The sequence below is a fragment of the Dendrobates tinctorius genome, unplaced genomic scaffold (assembly GCF_039654945.1).
Source record: "Dendrobates tinctorius isolate UK_male_01 unplaced genomic scaffold, ASM3965494v1 ptg000213l, whole genome shotgun sequence".
In the NCBI taxonomy this organism is placed as follows: Eukaryota; Metazoa; Chordata; class Amphibia; order Anura; family Dendrobatidae; genus Dendrobates; species Dendrobates tinctorius.
This window is the reverse complement of record NW_027361880.1, coordinates 3376872-3393748: the sequence shown is the minus strand read 5'-3', so window position 1 is coordinate 3393748 and position 16877 is coordinate 3376872. Positions and strand designations below refer to the sequence as shown.

The window sequence follows — 16877 nt, the reverse complement described above, 5'->3', positions numbered from 1 at the left end:
CCCAAAACTGGACACAATATTCCAGATGAGGTCTGACCAAAGAGTAGTAGAGGGAAATAATGACTTCACGTGATCTAGACTGTATGCTTCTGTTAATACATCCTAGAATTGCATTTGCTTTTTTTGCTGCTGCATCACACTGTTGACTCATATTCAGTTTGTGATCTATTAGTATACCCAAGTCTTTTTCACATGTGCTGTTGCTTAGGCCTATTCCTCCCATTCTGTATATGCTTTTTTCATTTTTATTGCCCAGATGTAGTACTTTGCATTTGTCCCTGTTAAAAACCATTCTGTTAGTTGCTGCCCACTTCTCCAGTTTATTTATATCTTTTTGAATCCTCTCTCTCTCTTCTCTAGTATTAGCTATCCCTCCTAGCTTTGTGTCATCAGCAAATTTAATCAGTTTACCCTCAATTCCTTCATCTAAATCGTTGATAAAGATGTTGAACAATACAGGGCCCAGGACAGAGCCCTGTGGTACCCCACTTGAGACATTCTTCCAACTGGATGTGCAGCCATTTACGACCACTCTTTGGGTCCGATCACTAAGCCAGTTATGAATCCACCTAACAGTTGCCTTGTCCATTCCATACTTAGTCATTTTTTCAATAAGGATTGTATGAGATACTTTGTCAAATGCTTTGCTGAAGTCAAGATATACTATATCTACAGCATTTCCTTGATCCACCCAATCAGTGATTCCGTCATAGAAGGAAATTAAGTTAGTCTGACATGACTTATTAGTTACAAACCCATGCTGACTCTGTTTAATCACTTCATTCTTATCCAGGTACTGACATACATGTTGTTTAATAATTTGTTCAAAGATCTTTCCTGGTATAGAAGTCAGACTCACCGGCCTATAGTTGCCTGGGTCCACCTTCTTCCCATTTTTGAAGATAGGAACAACATTTGCTCTTCTCCAGTCTTCTGGGACTTCTCCTGTTCTCCAAGACTTTTCAAATATTATGGAGAGGGGTTCAAAAATTTCTTCTGCTATCTCCTTCAGTACTCTGGGGTGTAATTCATCTGGACCTGGAGACTTGAATTCATTTAGGTTAGCTAAGTGTTTCCTCACTATCTTTCTGTTTATAGATATCCTGGATTCTTCTATACCCTTAATAGGACAGTGAAGAACAGTTGATGTCACATTTCCTTTCTGAGAGAAAACAGATGCAAAATAGGAATTTAAAAGTTCTGCCTTCTCAACATCCTGTCTTACCATTTCATCATTTTCATCCTGTAAAAATCCTATAGCATCTTTGACTTTTCTTTTACTTTTGACATATCCCCAAAATCCTTTATTATTGCTTTTGACATCTCTTGCAAGCCTCAATTCATTGTCAGCTTTAGATAATCTGATTTGTGCCCTGCAGGTTCTACAGACAGCATTATATTCTTCTTTAGATATGCCTCCCTCTTTCCATTTTATAAACATTTTTTTCTTCCTTTTTAGCATGTGCTTAAGTTCTGTGTTCATCCATCCTGGCTTCCTTAAATGCTTCCTATTCTTCCCTCTTTTCGGAATTGTTAACAATTGTGCTTTGAGAATTTCATTTTTCAAGATTTCCCATCCTTCCTGGACATTTTTGTCTTTAAGGATATCCAGCCATTGGATCCCTCCAATTCTCTTTCTGAATCCCTTAAAATCAGCCTTTCTGAAATCTAACCTTGACGTCTGAGTCTTCACAGGTCTTCCTCCTCTAGGAGGAGATCTTAATGTGATATAGGGAGTTTTGATCTTGCTTTGAATAGGGATCACAGTATACAGTAAGATCACACAGTTTTGGTAGGGATTATTGCTTTAATCATGTTAATGAAACACAGCATTTTTATTGTTGTACCATTTAGAAGCTGAGTTGAAATTTGATAGATCTCATTTCCCTTTCAGAGGTTTTTTGTACATATTTTCCATATTCTCTGTATCTATTTTGCCATTCAGGTCTGTACCCAGCCATTGGCTTCCAGATTTTGCTTCTGAATCTAAAGAAGCTGAAAAACGTATGTTGGACCTCAAGAACAGAGTTGTCAAACATCCCGGTGTGAGAAGTTATGTGTAAGTTTCCAGCCCATGGTAGGTACCTTGAACGTTGCTTTATGGTGCTTCCTGCTTACAAGCTACTGGTTCTTGTTTCTTCTTCTGTAGGTACTCCTGTCAGTGGGGCGGTGAAAATGATGGGAAGCCACAAATGTCTGCACTTGAGGACTTTGGAGCTAGAGTTTTACATGATGTTTGGCAAGTGATTGAGCATGATTATCTTGGGGTATGTGCAAATGATATTTCATCATATATTTGTATATATGTCTTCTGCATCATTTATAGATCAATGCTCATTTCTCCTAGGAAGAGTCAAATGAATCTGACGATGATGAAGATCAGCTAACCCAGGAAGGCTTTCAAGAATGGCAAGAGCGACATTCTTTTGCTAGAAACAAACAAATTACACAAGTGTGTGCTCAGATTCTTGAGAAGAGGCGAGCATCTCCATTATCGGGAAGAGTGTTTTTGGTGACTGGACAGCCGAGCCAAGGAAAAACTGTCTTTATGGTAATTTTTGTCACATACTGTTGAATACTTGTGGGATTTATTGTGTGATCACAGGGTGAATATTGAATATGACATTGGAGAATGTGATAAGGGTTCCACGTATAGTGTTCTTATAACCAACACCTTCTCTTGTATATCAATTGCAGGCAGACCTTGTAGCACAACTGACACTTGCAAGTGCGGCATCAGTGATCTATCATTTTACGGGGGCAACTCAAAGATCAAAAGATGTAGAGACCATGATAAAACGTTTTTGCAAGCAACTGAATAAACGTCTGCAAAGAGAAAACAAGAGCCTCAACTCATACAGGTTTGTGTTTCTATACATTTGGCGTTTATCTAGGCAACATTAGAAACGTGTGAAATCTTCGATGATGGAAGAAGTGTTTTTGTTGGAGCTGGTACTGAAAGAGATCTTGTTAGCACGTTTTTCATATGGAAGAAATGGTATTGCTATATAAGCCATAGCTCCAAGTAAAAATATGTTTATTGTAGAGATCTAGTGTGTCATTTGTGAGAAAGGGGAAAAAGAAATATGCAAATCCGGCTGAAAGTGGACTTAGTCATCTGGTTATTTATTATGCTTTGCTTGTATAGCACCATCATATTCTGCAGAGCTCCACATACATCATTGTCGCTATCACCTTTGAGGCTGACAATTTAGATTCCCTATCCGTATGTCTTTGGAGTGTGGGAGAAAACCTGAGTACCCGGAGGAAACCCACACAAACATGGGGAGAACATGCATACTCCTTGCAGATGTTGTCCTTGGTGGGATTTGAATCCAGGACCCCAGCGCTGCAAGGCTGCAGTGTTAACCACTGAGCCTCCATGCTACCCTGTTTGTTGCTTGACATGCCCCCAATTCACTTTTGCTAGATGCTAGATTTCTCATGACTGGCACATCTAATCTTTACAAAAGTCATCCTTTTTATTGGGGGACAAGAGCCCGTACAGCCAGGCCATTACTTGCATATTTAAATACATACCGTGTATTGAAATGTATGCCTAAAAATCTTCTATCGATAATTGCTTTTACAGGGTCTCCTGAACTTTCATTTATACAAAGGATTGTTTGCAATTGTTGTCCAGTGTAAACACGTGCAGCGGTCAAATGACAGATGAAAATTCGCTCATTTGTTGGTTGCACCTTTTATACTGTGTGACAGTCACTGGCACAGTGTATGAATTGAGATACGTGTCACTGCGCATACTGCAGTCAGTGATGTAGAAACAGAATGTTTTGCCTCCAGGACACTATGTGCTGAGAGGATTAATTGAAAGCTATGTTATGGGCTGGTTTTAGTGGACATTCATAGAGTGGGTGGGAGAAGGTCCACCATATCTCCACCTGCAGAGTCCTGACAGGACCTGTGTGATGCCAAAGTCATATGATCATCACATGGGTTGTTAAATACCTGGATATGAGAGTCAGGCTGTTGTTGTATCTTGGGAGAGCAGGAACTCCCACATAGCTCAAGGAGGAGCTGAGGACTGTGTGGGTTACCTGCAGGGGAATCCTGCAGGGAAAGGAATTTTATGGACTGTGTCTTTGTTTGTTTTACCGTTATGCCAGAAATGCTCTGTTTATTTTGCTGAACCCTGCCAAGGTTTATGCTGTCCATAATAAACCAGTAGGTGATCTTCTGCCAGAACTGTTCCTGTGTCTACCTTGTGAAACAGCTGAGTGTGTGAACCCCTCACAACTGACATAAAAATCATTACACTCCCTTGGGTATTCAGGCCTTCCAATTGTCATAAACATTGTAGGAAATGTAGAGAAAACAAATGATCGCACATACAAAAGCATTCATTATTGAAACACACAAATGCAAGTAAACTAGTTCGGAATATGTATCAGGTGATTCTAGAATTATTATATCCAGCACTTTGGTGCCAGATGCTGTGTAAGTTTTCTTCTAAGACTGAAACTAAACATGAAAAGCCAGCGCTAATCTCCCATGGGAATTTTCACTCTCCTCCCATGCAAGTTCCTAACAAACCCCAGATTAGCACATAGCTCACATGGAGAATGCATATTTTGAAAGTCATTCTAAATTTGGAATCAGAAAAATAGCATTCAGTGTCATGGGTTATACACCCTGCTCAAAAAATTAAGGGAACATTTGCACATCACATTATTAACCCAAACTCAACTAAACGTCAAGGATACAAGTCTGTGCTGTTTGGAAGCAGAAGTGATTGAGAGTCAGTTTCATCTGCTTTGGTGAAAATTGAAACTGACAGTAGGAGTACTGGAGAGAAAAAAGCAAGACAAGCCCCAAAAGGAAATGTATTGTAGCTGGTGGCCACAGTTACCCTCTCCTTAACCTTCCTGACTGATTCTTCTTTACTTTTTGCACTTTGTTAGTTGTCATCTCTATTGGGAGCATGAAGCTGCAACTGAAAGGGATAGAAGGAAATACGACACTCGCCAAACTATGTAAAGTATTTTCCTTTATTTATAAAAGTGCATATTCATGGGAGATAGTGTATTACAGGGTATCAATCCGGGCAACGGCCATTTCGTGGGTCACAGAAAGCATGTTTGATTGCACCGTATCATACACTCTCCCAATGATATTCACCTTTCTAAATAAAGGAAGATTATGTTATACTTTTTGATGATTGCCGTACCTCAATAAGTTACAGAGCACCACCATGACTGTTACCTTCTTAAACCTAGTTTTTCCATTGTCTGCTTAATGCTTTAGGGAGTGGAGCTGAGTGCCATTTTCTTTTTTATGGATGAAGTGGTACCTCCAACTCATTCAGATTGTATAGTTAGTTCAGCTCCTCCAGGATGGCACACTTATGTGTCATTGTAAGAAGGTTTGCTGTGTCTCTCAACCCAGTCCCAAGAGCACGGAGCGGATATCGGGACATCTGACCAGCAGCAGGACCAATATTTCAGTATCTGTTTCAATGTATGAGGACTGGGAGGAGCACTGCCAGAGCATGAATGCAAGTGGACTACTGGTGTGCATGTTTCTGACCAAACTTAAAGAAACCGCTGCATCCTGTAGTGGGACTTGGGCACCATCTCAGCACTGTGCAACTTGACTGCCAAGGAACACAAGAACTTGCTTATGCCATTGGCTGACAATTTTTTTCATAGGTGAGAACTGGTTCCCACTGAGTATATGTGACAGACGTGAAACGTCCTGGAGATGCCATGGTGAAAGTTAGGCTGCCCACAACATTATCCAGCATGGCTAGTAATGTGTCTGTGATGGTCTGGGGTAGTATATTCTTGAAGGGTTGCACAAACCTCTACTTGCTAGCCTACAGTACCCTACGTTCTTTTAAGCACTGAGATGAAATCTTCTGGGTCATTGTTAGACAATGCATCATATTGTCAAGAGTGTGTAGTTCCTGGATCATGAAAGCATTGATGGTATTCATTGACTGGCTCTCATATTCCTTACACTTGAATCTAGTTGAAAACTTCTCAGAGATTATGTATTCGTGCATGTGATGACCAAAATGGTGCCAAAGAATGTCAAGGAACTCACTGATGCCCTGATCCAGGTCTGGGAGGAGATTCCTCAACCGCCATTATACCATCTGCCATCACATGAGGAGCATGCAGGCCAGTGGTGACCATACACACTACTGATTCACATGATCAATTGTCATGATAAACTTCAGGCAAATTGGATCCACCTATAGTTTACACTTTTTCTTTGAATTTTGAGGTAATCTGAAATGCAGCCCTCAATTGGTTGATGACTTTGATTTTTGTTGACCACTGGTGAACTCTTTTGTTCTCAATTGGACAATTTATATCAGTAAAGATTTTTTTTAATACTTTATTTCAACAAACTTTGGATAGCCTCAATGCAGCCAACAGACGAATGCAGCCACATACTTTTTAATGTCTCTATGTCAGCAGTGGGGTCTTCCTGGATCTCCTGCCATAGTGTTTAATTTCATTCAAATGTTGACGTATAGTTTGCGCTGACACTGATACACCCTGAGCCTGCAGGACAGCTTGACTTTCTTTACATCTTGTTTGGGGCTGCTTATCCTCCATCCGGACTATCCTGCATTGCAACCTTTCATCAATTGTTCTCTTCTGTCTACATCCAGGGAGATAAGCTACAGTGACATGGGTTGTAAACTTCTTGATTTAGTTGCGTATTGTGGACAAAAGAAGATCAAGGTCTCTAAAGATGGATTTGTAACTATGAGATTATTGATATTTTTCAACTATTTTGGTTCTCAAGTCCTTAGACAGTTCTTCTCTTTCTGTTCTCCATGCTTAGTGTGGCACACACAGACATACAATGCAAAGATTGAATCAACTTCTCCCCTTTTTATCTGCTCTCAGATGTGATTTTCATATTGCTCACACCTATTACTTGCCACAGGTGAGGTTGAACGAGCATCCCATGCTTGAAATAAAGTTGTTTACCCTCATTTTGAGAAAATGCCAATTTTGTCCTGCCCATTTTTGAGGTTTTGTGTGAAATGTTGTCCACTTTGTCTTTTTCCTCTATTGTTTTGTGTTGTTCCAATACACACAAAGGAAATAAAAATGTGTATAACAAAAGATGTGTAATTACAATAATTTTCTGGGAGATATACTTCATTATGTGGAACAATTTCAAGGGTGCCAACACTTTCGGCCATGACTATATATATATATGGTGTACAGATGTCTGATTTTCTTTAAAAAGCAAATACCTCATCACTAAATGGAAAACTTTTATTATCCTGCTACAGGGACGCCTTAGCCGAGTTTCAAGTTCTACTACTTTTAATTTCCCGCTCTTTAAAAAGGAATGACACATTAACACTACTCATTGATGGGGCCGATGTCCTGTGTGGATATGCTGGGGCCCTGACTTCTGACTGGATCCCGGATCTCCTTCCTCAGGTAGTAATCTTACCTCTAGTTACTAAAATGACAAAAATGACAACTTGTGAAGCAGTTAGTGAAATGCTCCAGCTTTAATAAATATATATTATCTGTTATTAAAATGGAATTATACTTTCAAGAAACTGCATAACTTATTCGTACATGTGGCTATAAGAAATGTTGTCATATGTTATTAGAGAAGTTTGCTTTTTTTCTCCACTCATGAGCCACTTATTCCACTCCTCCCATGCTCTCCAAACTCTTCATTCATTCTGAAAAAAAACCCCAAAAATTCACAAATCCACGTTTTTCACGACAAGATGGGCGCCAGATCAGTAAAGTTCCATGTTACATATAATCTCTGGAGGGAAGAGGAGCAGAGTTGGGAGGCTGATAAACAGATTATAACTAGTTAATCCAGTGCTGATTTCACAGATACAGTTGTGTGAAAAAGTATTTGCCCCCTTCCTGATTTCCCATTCTTTTCCATGTTTGTCACATTGAAATGTTTCAGATCACCAAACAAATTTAAATATTATACAAAGATAACACAAGTAACCACAAAATGCAATTTGTAAATGAAGGTCTTTATTATTAAGATAAAAATAAATCCAAATTCACAGGGCCCTGTGTGAAAAAGTTGTTCCTCCTCCCCTTCCCTTAAACCATAAATTAACTGTGGTTTATCACAAAACAAATTCCCTAGCCTCACCCAGGCCTGATTATTGCGACACCTGTTCTCAATCAAGAAATCACTTAAATAGAATTTGACTGACAAAGTAAAGTAGACCAAAAGAACCTCGAAAGCTAGACATCATACCGCGATCCAAAGAAATTCTGGAACAAATGAGAAACAAAGAACTTGAGATCTATCAGTCTGGCAAAGGTTCCAAAGCTTTAGAAATGGCTTTATGACTCCAGTGAACCACAGTGAGAGCCATTATCCACAAATGGCAAAAGCATGGAACAATGGTGAGCCGTCCCAGGAGTGGCTGGCCGACCAAAATTACTCCAAGATTCTAGTGACGACTCATCCAAGAGGTCACAAAAGACCCCACAACAAGATCCAAAGAACTGCAGGCCTCACTTGCCTCAGTCAATGTTCACGACTCCACCATAAGAAAGAGACTGGGCAAAAATGGCCTGGATGGCAGAGTTCCAAGATCATTGCTTAATAATGCTGTATAATTTCTTCCATGCCTAAAAGAGTGGAAATCACTATCTGTGTGATTATCCTGTTCCTGACTGATCGAATTTCTGTTTTTACGATTTTGTTTTTTTCATCCCCTTCTTCCAAAAGCCATAACTCTTTTATTTTTCAGTCACTTGAGGATTTATTTTTTTACGCAATGAATTACAGTTTTCAATTACACTATTATTTTACCATTCAATGTACTGAAAAAAAATCATACAAAAAATTCTGCAATTGTTCTTTTGTGTTTTTTGTTTTGCTTTTTTTCATTGTGCTGTAAACAGAAACGGACATTATAATTCTTAAAGGGAGTCTGCCACTGAGTTTTTGCTACCACATTTGAGAGCAGCATGACTTAGGGGCAGAGACCCTGATTGCAGCGATATGTCACTTACTGGGCAGCATGTTGCATTTTTAAATGTAGTACACTATGCGTAGGCGTAAAACTGCCTATCACTGATGAGTGCAGAGTTATACAGAACTCATGAAAATATAGAGGACTACATGGCAGCACGTAATGTTCTCAATTTTCCCTCGAGGTAGCTGTGTGCACACAATTCTGAAGCTCTATTTTTTATTATCCTTACAACATTCTGTAATTCTGTAGATAGGCCCCCGATGTAACCTGAAAGATAAGAAAAACGAGTTAGATTATATTCACCCGGGCGTCCGGTCTGGTCCGATGGGTGTCTCGGTCCGGTCTGCCTCGGCAGAAGTAAGAAGGAGGACTTCATCGCTAGAAGATGGGAGGTGCCGGAGCGGACCGCGACACCCATCGGACCAGGTTACATCGGGGGCTTATCTACAGCATTACAGAATGCTGTAGATAAGCCCCTGATGGCGGTGCCGGCAGCTGATAGGGCTAAAATGGAGTGACAGATTCCCTTTAAATGATTTCAGACTAAAAATAAGGTTGCAAAAATGGTGAAATATCTTATATTATAAAGTGGATTATAGTTGTTGGTAACAAGTTGTATTTTGTTTCTGCAGAGAATAAACCTGGTTCTGAGTGTAACGGAGGGATCCTCTTTGTGTAGCACTTTAAGCAAGCGTAAGGCCATCACTCTCATTCCGCTGGGCAGACTGGAACCCAGTGAGCGGGCCGAGCTGGTCAGAGGAAAGCTTGCGGTGTATGGAAAAAAGCTGGAAGAATCTGCTTTTAATAATCAGGTCAGATGTTGGTGCTCACATTCTTCGAGTGTCCATATGTAGTGTTTTGTCTGTATAATGTCCTCCTTCTTAAGAAGATCAGCTCTCTATGTACCCTTTAATGGGAATGAGTCACTATTCTTAATTTTTCTGAATAATTCTATAAGCATTTATGTTTAAAACAAAATACAATTTACTTGTGATGCCAGTCACTACTCTCGGACAGGCTGTGAGGCAGATTAGTCAGACGTTCCGGGGACAGTATCAAGAGAGCACGTAGTAAACTAAGGGAAGAGACAAAGGTGTAAGTCCGGGGTCAGAATACCAGATAAATAGTAGCTCTATGAAAAGGGGCAAAACAAACATATAGTCAGAACACGGTCCAAAGGTCAGCAGCAGTAGATCAGAACTCGCAGCACAGGAAACAGGCAAACACACACTAGAGAGCAGAAGCTTTGAGTGGCAGTGATCTGGGCCAGACAGCTCACATAAAAGGATTTTCCCACAAACTAAAGTTATTATTATTCCAAGAACTATTGATTAAAATTAAGTTCCACAATTGGATGTGTTAAATAAAATGTCCCTGTGCTGAGATAATCTTATAAATGTGTCCCTGCTGTGTACTTTGTATTGGCTGTGTCTGACCGTACAGGGACATGGTCTGATCACACCACAGCTCCTGGGCAAGGGGGACACAAAAGAGAGTATACAGATATTACTTACACTACACTGAGTGTCGTCTCTGTGTGAGCGGGAAGTCGCTTTTACCGGGTTCAGACGCTCCATAGGCTTACACTGCAATAGTGACTTCTGGGTCACACATAGACCATAGTTGGGTGGAATCGCCGTTACATGACTGAGAAGAAGACAGGAGCGGCGCAGGGAGCAGGGTGGAGACAGCAGTCGGTGAGTATAGCAGTGCCTTTACACTACAATACATTCAATTTTACACAGGTAAGGGAATAAATAACAGGAATGCTTCTTTAGAAATATATTAAAAAAGTAAAATAGATGGTATTGCTGCATCTGCAAAATTATGGTCTGTCAAAATTTAAAATAAATTAACAAAAAAAATAATCAAAATGCCTAGATTGCGTTTTTTCATACTCACTGCAGTCACCAACAAAATGGTACTGCACTTTCAGTATTATTAGGCATTATTATGTTACATATTTTGCAATTGTAGAATTTTTTTGGGGGGATAACACATTCCCTTTTAAGGAATGCTCTAGTTTCTACATAAACACAAATTGTTAATCATTTTGAAATCTTTTTTACTTATTTGTTTTGTTTTGCATTTGTTCAAGATTCTACTGATCTCTTGTTATCAGGTCAGAGTTTGATCCAAGTGGCACCTGTGTATGATCCGATTCTCTCGCATGAGAGAATTGCAGCACAGGTGTGGAGAAGACGGAGAATTTAATTTCTCCATCTTCTCCATTGTTTTTGTGCGTGTATGAAATCCGAGTGCAGTCCCATGTTTTACACACACCACAGACTTGTATGAGTGCGCATGAGCCGACCATCAGATGCACCCACAGTGTTTTCTCGTGCCGACTCGGCATAATCACAGATCAGCACTGCCCCATTATATAATATTGTGCTGAGTGCTATGCGATAAAACATTAGATATATAACATCGGCCGTGTTCTACGCACATGTCAGTGAGCCCTACCAGTGAAACTCTTGTCAATTAACTAGGGCCATACACACAACTTTGAAAGCGACTGTAAAACCGAAAGCAATATTATAATGGATCTGTCACCGGATTTCACAGTGTAAACTTTTTTTTTTTTAATTACTAAAGACCATAGTCTTCAGTAGAGCTGATGAGACTGGTGTATTTACTTTGAAAATCTGCGTTAGCATGACTGTATAATCCTGGTGTTAAGGTGAGGATTTTAAAAGTCCAGCTATAAAATGAAATATTTAATTGATCCATGTGTATTCAATCTCCACACACTGATCATTACTGACAGCTGCAGCTTATAGTGAACGGTGTGAGGTTGCAGCAGCAGAGAGGAGGGACACTGAGGAGCTGTCAATTCATACTAGGAGGGTGAATATTTAGCTAAACATTCATAAAGAGATTATATAGTGCAACCGCCATGGATTTTGAAAATAAATACACCAGCCTCAACAGGTGTAAGACATTTCTTAATAAATGTGTACTGTTTATAGTGTGAAATCTGGTGACAGATCCTCTTTAAATAATAAAACACATAAAAAGTAAAGTATGGTACTTGTAATAACCTGTTAAGAGCAGAGGAGAAATATGCTATGATAGAGGGGTCTACTTGGGATCCCATTTTAGCCAGAGAACTGCTGAGCATGTGTGACAAAAAGATCCAATAATTTTAATGTTTATTGGCTAATTTACTTCTAACGTTCTGGCAGGGAGATGCTGGGCGGATCTGTGAAGTGGTTAGTGCCTTTTAATTATATGTGGTTAACCCCCAGTTAGTGTTGATTGGTTCTATATTCTATTTCATAAGAGAATTTAATTTACAGTGGTGAATTAATCTTGATCTTTTAGTTATGTTTTTGTAGCTAGCCTGCAGTGGTAATTCACTGAAACTCATTGACTGTCATGAATGTTCCCCCACCAATACTTGTTTTTCCATGATTTCATGCAGATGCGTCTCTTGATGACCAAGAAGGGGACACGTGACCCTCTGTATCTAACTCTTGCCTGTGAGGAGCTGCGAGCGAACGCCATCTTTGAGAAGGTCCGTTTCCACCCCATACACATCCCTCCCCAGCATATATTTCGTGGTAAGGTAATAACATTATCCATTCTTACCCCTCCGATTACTTGTGCAGCTCTCCAAGGACATACAGAAGTTACCAGCCACCCTTCCACAATTACTTCAGAAGAGACTAAGTACCTTAGAAGAAGAACATGGCGCAGACACCGTCACTGTCGCTTTGACTTCCATTTGCATTTCACGAAAAGGTATGAGGGGAGCCTTTTTGGAGTATATGTAAATAAGTTAGCAATTGGTGCTAACAGTAATCTGTATTCTCTTTCAGGACTTTTGGAGAGAGATTTGCTCAGGATCTTGAGTTCTCTGCAGCAGGTTAGGTCTATCTACACAACCAACTGGACAGAAATGCTGGCGGCAGCCACTTCTACGGACAATCTTCCCATGGCCACATTTTCCCTGCTTCTCGGGGGACTTAGAAGGTGAGACCATTGAAGCTCTGTTCTGTCCAAACACTTCCTTTCTAGTGGACCTGCTAGCTCTTGTGTTTAAGCAAATGTATAAATTGGACAGAGATTTAACCGCAGTGCACGGACTGGCCATCCGCTCTCCTTATCCGAGCATGGCAGCTTCAGATATTGTTATGCAGCGGTCACTCTCGGGTCTCGAAACCTGCCGCCAGTCCGAGCATTACTGTCCAATCTCTGTTCAATTGATACGGTCATCTGACTGCACCCTTAGGCTGTGTTCACACGTAGCTTTTTTTCGCGGATTTGCCAAAAAATCCGCTCAAAAAACGCTTAAAATAAGCTTCCAATTAATTTCTATGCATTTTGCACTTTTTGTGCATATTGATGCGTTTTTTTAACGCCAAAAAAACGCTTCGCGGTAAAAAACGCAGCATGCTCATTAATTTCGCGGAAAATTCCGCGTTTCTAGCTATTTTCTGTGTCTGGAAACGCGCGGAAAAAACGCATACAAAACGCATGTTTTTTTGCGCAGAAAACGCGCGGAAAAAAAACTTTCTGGGAAGGGAGTCCCGTTTTTATGCAGAAATTTCTGCATACGTGTGCACATAGCCTTACAGTGTGTAAGGACACACCCCACAAAGGAAATGGTTACATCAACTAATTTATACATTTCCAGGAGGACACCACAATACTGAGCTGTTGCTATGGACTATACAAATATTATTATTTATTACTATAGCGCCATTTATTCCATGGTGCTTTACGTGTGAATATTTACTGAAAGACATAGGAGAGCTGATGGGTCTCCTTTATCTTCACATTTGTCATAGGGAATCGACTATCTGCATCATAGCAGATTTTTGGGAAAAGCAGACTGATGTTTTCTTTCCCTTTTGCAGCGTTCTCGGTCTCTGGAGCCACAACTTAACGTCTGACCCCAGGCTGCATCTCTTTAGCTGTCTTTTACGAGAAGCTGTGGAGAAGCGTTACTTTGGAAGACCAGAAGTTGTGCGTGCAGTGCATCTTCTTATGGCAGGTCAGAAGCCTTTTCCCTTCTGCCTAATCACATTTATATCATGAAAAGTCAATCTTAGGCTGGAGTCACACACAACCATTAAAAAAACGGTCCCATTTTAACGGTCCGAAATCACACAAAGGTATCTTAACCATTGATCCATTTTTGATGCGATTTTTCTTATTTGATGCGATTTTAATCGCATGTAAGGATCCGTTTGACATCCGTCTGGCGAGATTTTCTCGCAGGATAGCAAAATGGACATATAATGGAGCCCAATGACAGGTTTCCGCACACAAAGAATGAATAGATCTAGACACATATATATATATATATATATACATATATATATATATATATATATAATATGTATTTTATACATGTCATAGAGACACATTTATACATATATTACAAATTCATACAGTTCATCATAGCAGAATAGCCGCAGAAACATTTGCCGGCTTTTGTTTAATTATTCTCCTGCCCGACATGAAATGACACATGGTTTACATATAGTTAACCATTTCATTTCATGTTTTTTTGTTATGTCTATCACAATTAATTAGATGAGGGTTTGTGGGTAAAATGTTGGACTTGTAGGGGTTAATTTAAGGGGTTAATTCGTTGTATGAAATTGCAGGGACTCCTGCTGACGTCACTGAGGCTGCAGGGAGTCCCTGCAAGTCACACATCTAGTCCGTTTTTAGTCCCATTTTTTTCTCGCCCCATAGACTTGTATTGTCGAATCCGATCCGAAAATCAGTGACAATCGCAGCATGCTGCGATTGTCTCGGTCCGAGGATCGGATCCGATCAAAAATCGCATGATGGGAGCTGCCCCATAGAATAACATTGGGACGAATGCAATGCGATTTTTTATCGCATTGCATTCGTCCGATTTAATCGCCAGTGTGACCCCGGCCTAATTCTTTCTTTCTGATAGCACACTTCTGGACCGTGTCTTCCCCTAACAATCCCGATGCTTCTCCTGTGCTCCATGCGGAAGGCCTGAGTGAGCTTTCCCATCACCTGGTATGTCTTCTCTACACAAAATGTCTTGGAAGTTTTTGTTTGGATGCCAATGTGCACAATTAGATGTCTGTATTTAATCTCTCAGCTCAGTGGCATGGAGTTACACACTCTTGGTCAGCTTCTGGTGCACCTTCCTTTTCTGCGGGCACATGCCAGTTTGGGCCTCTTACCACACTTGTGCCAGGTTTACAGCAGCTATGGTGAGTGGATGCAGTTATTCCTCAGCCATCTATGCGTCACATAAGTCTTGAGTTATTGTTGTCATCCTATGTTAGGCAATGTGTTTTGGCATTTATGCATGTTAACCCATGTATTTTTCATCCAGGGATTGCACGTTCAAAAAAACCTTCATCTTTGGAACACATGGAGACAGATCCGCCAACCCCTGAACTTCCAGTCAGGGTATTCAGAGAATTCATTGAGCGATCCATTCACATTCTATCCCGTAATCCTTCTCTGTTTTATCAGTTGGCTCTGAATGAGCCTGATTGTTCTCCAGTTTGCACCCAAGCTCAAGAGGTTTTGGCAGACTGGAAGAGCTCAGAAGACCAGCTCATCACAGCATGGGACAATAAGCCCAACTCTGTCAATTTCTGCAGCAGGTAAGGCAGTGTGTGATGGAATTCTACTTTGGATTTTGTTGTCATTGTCATTTTGTGTCATCAACTGAAGTTTCTATTTCCACTGCAGCAAATCCTTGGATGTTCCTTCTACCCCAGGTGGTGTTGGACTGAGTAGCAAAGGAGACTTGGCAGTAGTGGGCACTAGTGATGGCTCACTGCATATTCTTCATACAGACAGCGGAGAGGTGACTACTTCAATTTACTTTTGAGTCAATTATTTTCTATGTAACAGGTTAGAAATAAGGTAAGTGCACCAAATCCACAGATGTGGTAATACCGATAAATCAGTTTGACAATTAAAGCAGCACTTCATGAATATTTTTGCACATATAATGATAACTTGCCATCTATATTTTGGCTGTTTAATTTGTTCATTCCATCTCAGTTACATCCATACACTTTTAGCACTGTGACTACCAGTCCGGATCTCCTATGTAGACAGTAGATCAGTCTTATCTCTCAAATCCTACCTGACAACTCTCAGATACATTACCTTTCTGGCAAGCTCTGTCCTCCTTTTTTATATATTTATCACAATACATACAATGCTACTGAAGATAATATTTATGCTTTATATTAGAGACCAGGAGAGCAGTGATATAGTAAGTGAGTGACTACAATGATTTGCTGCAAATTTAAAAAATAAATTTCGATATGCACACTCAGAATGTTTATACTCCCTGAGTTCATAGTCCCCAGTGTACTCCTTTGAGATGCTGCTTTACTTCTCTCCTGTGCCTCCTGCTTGTAAGAACCACCAGCCAGAAAGAAACCTATCACAAGCAAAGACCAGGAGAGCAATGATATAGTAAGTTTGTTACTACAACACTTTTTCTGCAGTGTTAGGAAAAAGCACCCAATGATTGTTACTCTTCAAACTAGACTACCCAAACACATTTATTTTGGGGTTGATGCTGGTTTCTGGCACTTGTATCTGCAGAGCTCAGATTATATTTACTTGTGTTTGTTTTGCAGGAAATCCGAACCATGTACAGTGGCTGTGATGGAGTCTCTTGTTGTGCATTTATTTCTGACTCATTGCTTTGTGTTGGCTCATATGATGGCTCATTGGAGATATGGAACATAACAGATGGGTGCCGGTAAGATGGTCATACTTGCATATTTGTTATTATGCTTTGCTTATATAGTGCTATCATAATCCACAGTGCTTTACATAGATTATCATTGCTGTCCCTAATGGGGCTCACAATCTAGATTACCTATCAGTATGTCTTTGGAGTGTGGGAGGAAACCTGAGAACCTGGAGGAAACCCATG

At 40.2% G+C, this 16877-nt stretch overlaps 1 protein-coding gene across 1 annotated transcript in view; it reads left to right on the top strand.

Moving 5' to 3' along the window:
- The window catches only part of TEP1 (telomerase associated protein 1), a 95027-nt gene that overhangs the window by 34741 nt on the left and 43409 nt on the right, over positions 1-16877 (top strand). Inside the window, exons 22-36 of the mRNA XM_073554754.1 lie at positions 1946-2059; positions 2150-2267; positions 2348-2551; positions 2698-2861; positions 7280-7433; positions 9598-9777; positions 12393-12485; positions 12580-12712; positions 12790-12943; positions 13831-13967; positions 14889-14977; positions 15063-15177; positions 15303-15579; positions 15668-15785; positions 16576-16700. Coding sequence (XP_073410855.1) covers positions 1946-2059; positions 2150-2267; positions 2348-2551; positions 2698-2861; positions 7280-7433; positions 9598-9777; positions 12393-12485; positions 12580-12712; positions 12790-12943; positions 13831-13967; positions 14889-14977; positions 15063-15177; positions 15303-15579; positions 15668-15785; positions 16576-16700 — 2175 coding nt within the window. The remainder of the gene's footprint in view (positions 1-1945; positions 2060-2149; positions 2268-2347; positions 2552-2697; positions 2862-7279; positions 7434-9597; positions 9778-12392; positions 12486-12579; positions 12713-12789; positions 12944-13830; positions 13968-14888; positions 14978-15062; positions 15178-15302; positions 15580-15667; positions 15786-16575; positions 16701-16877) is intronic.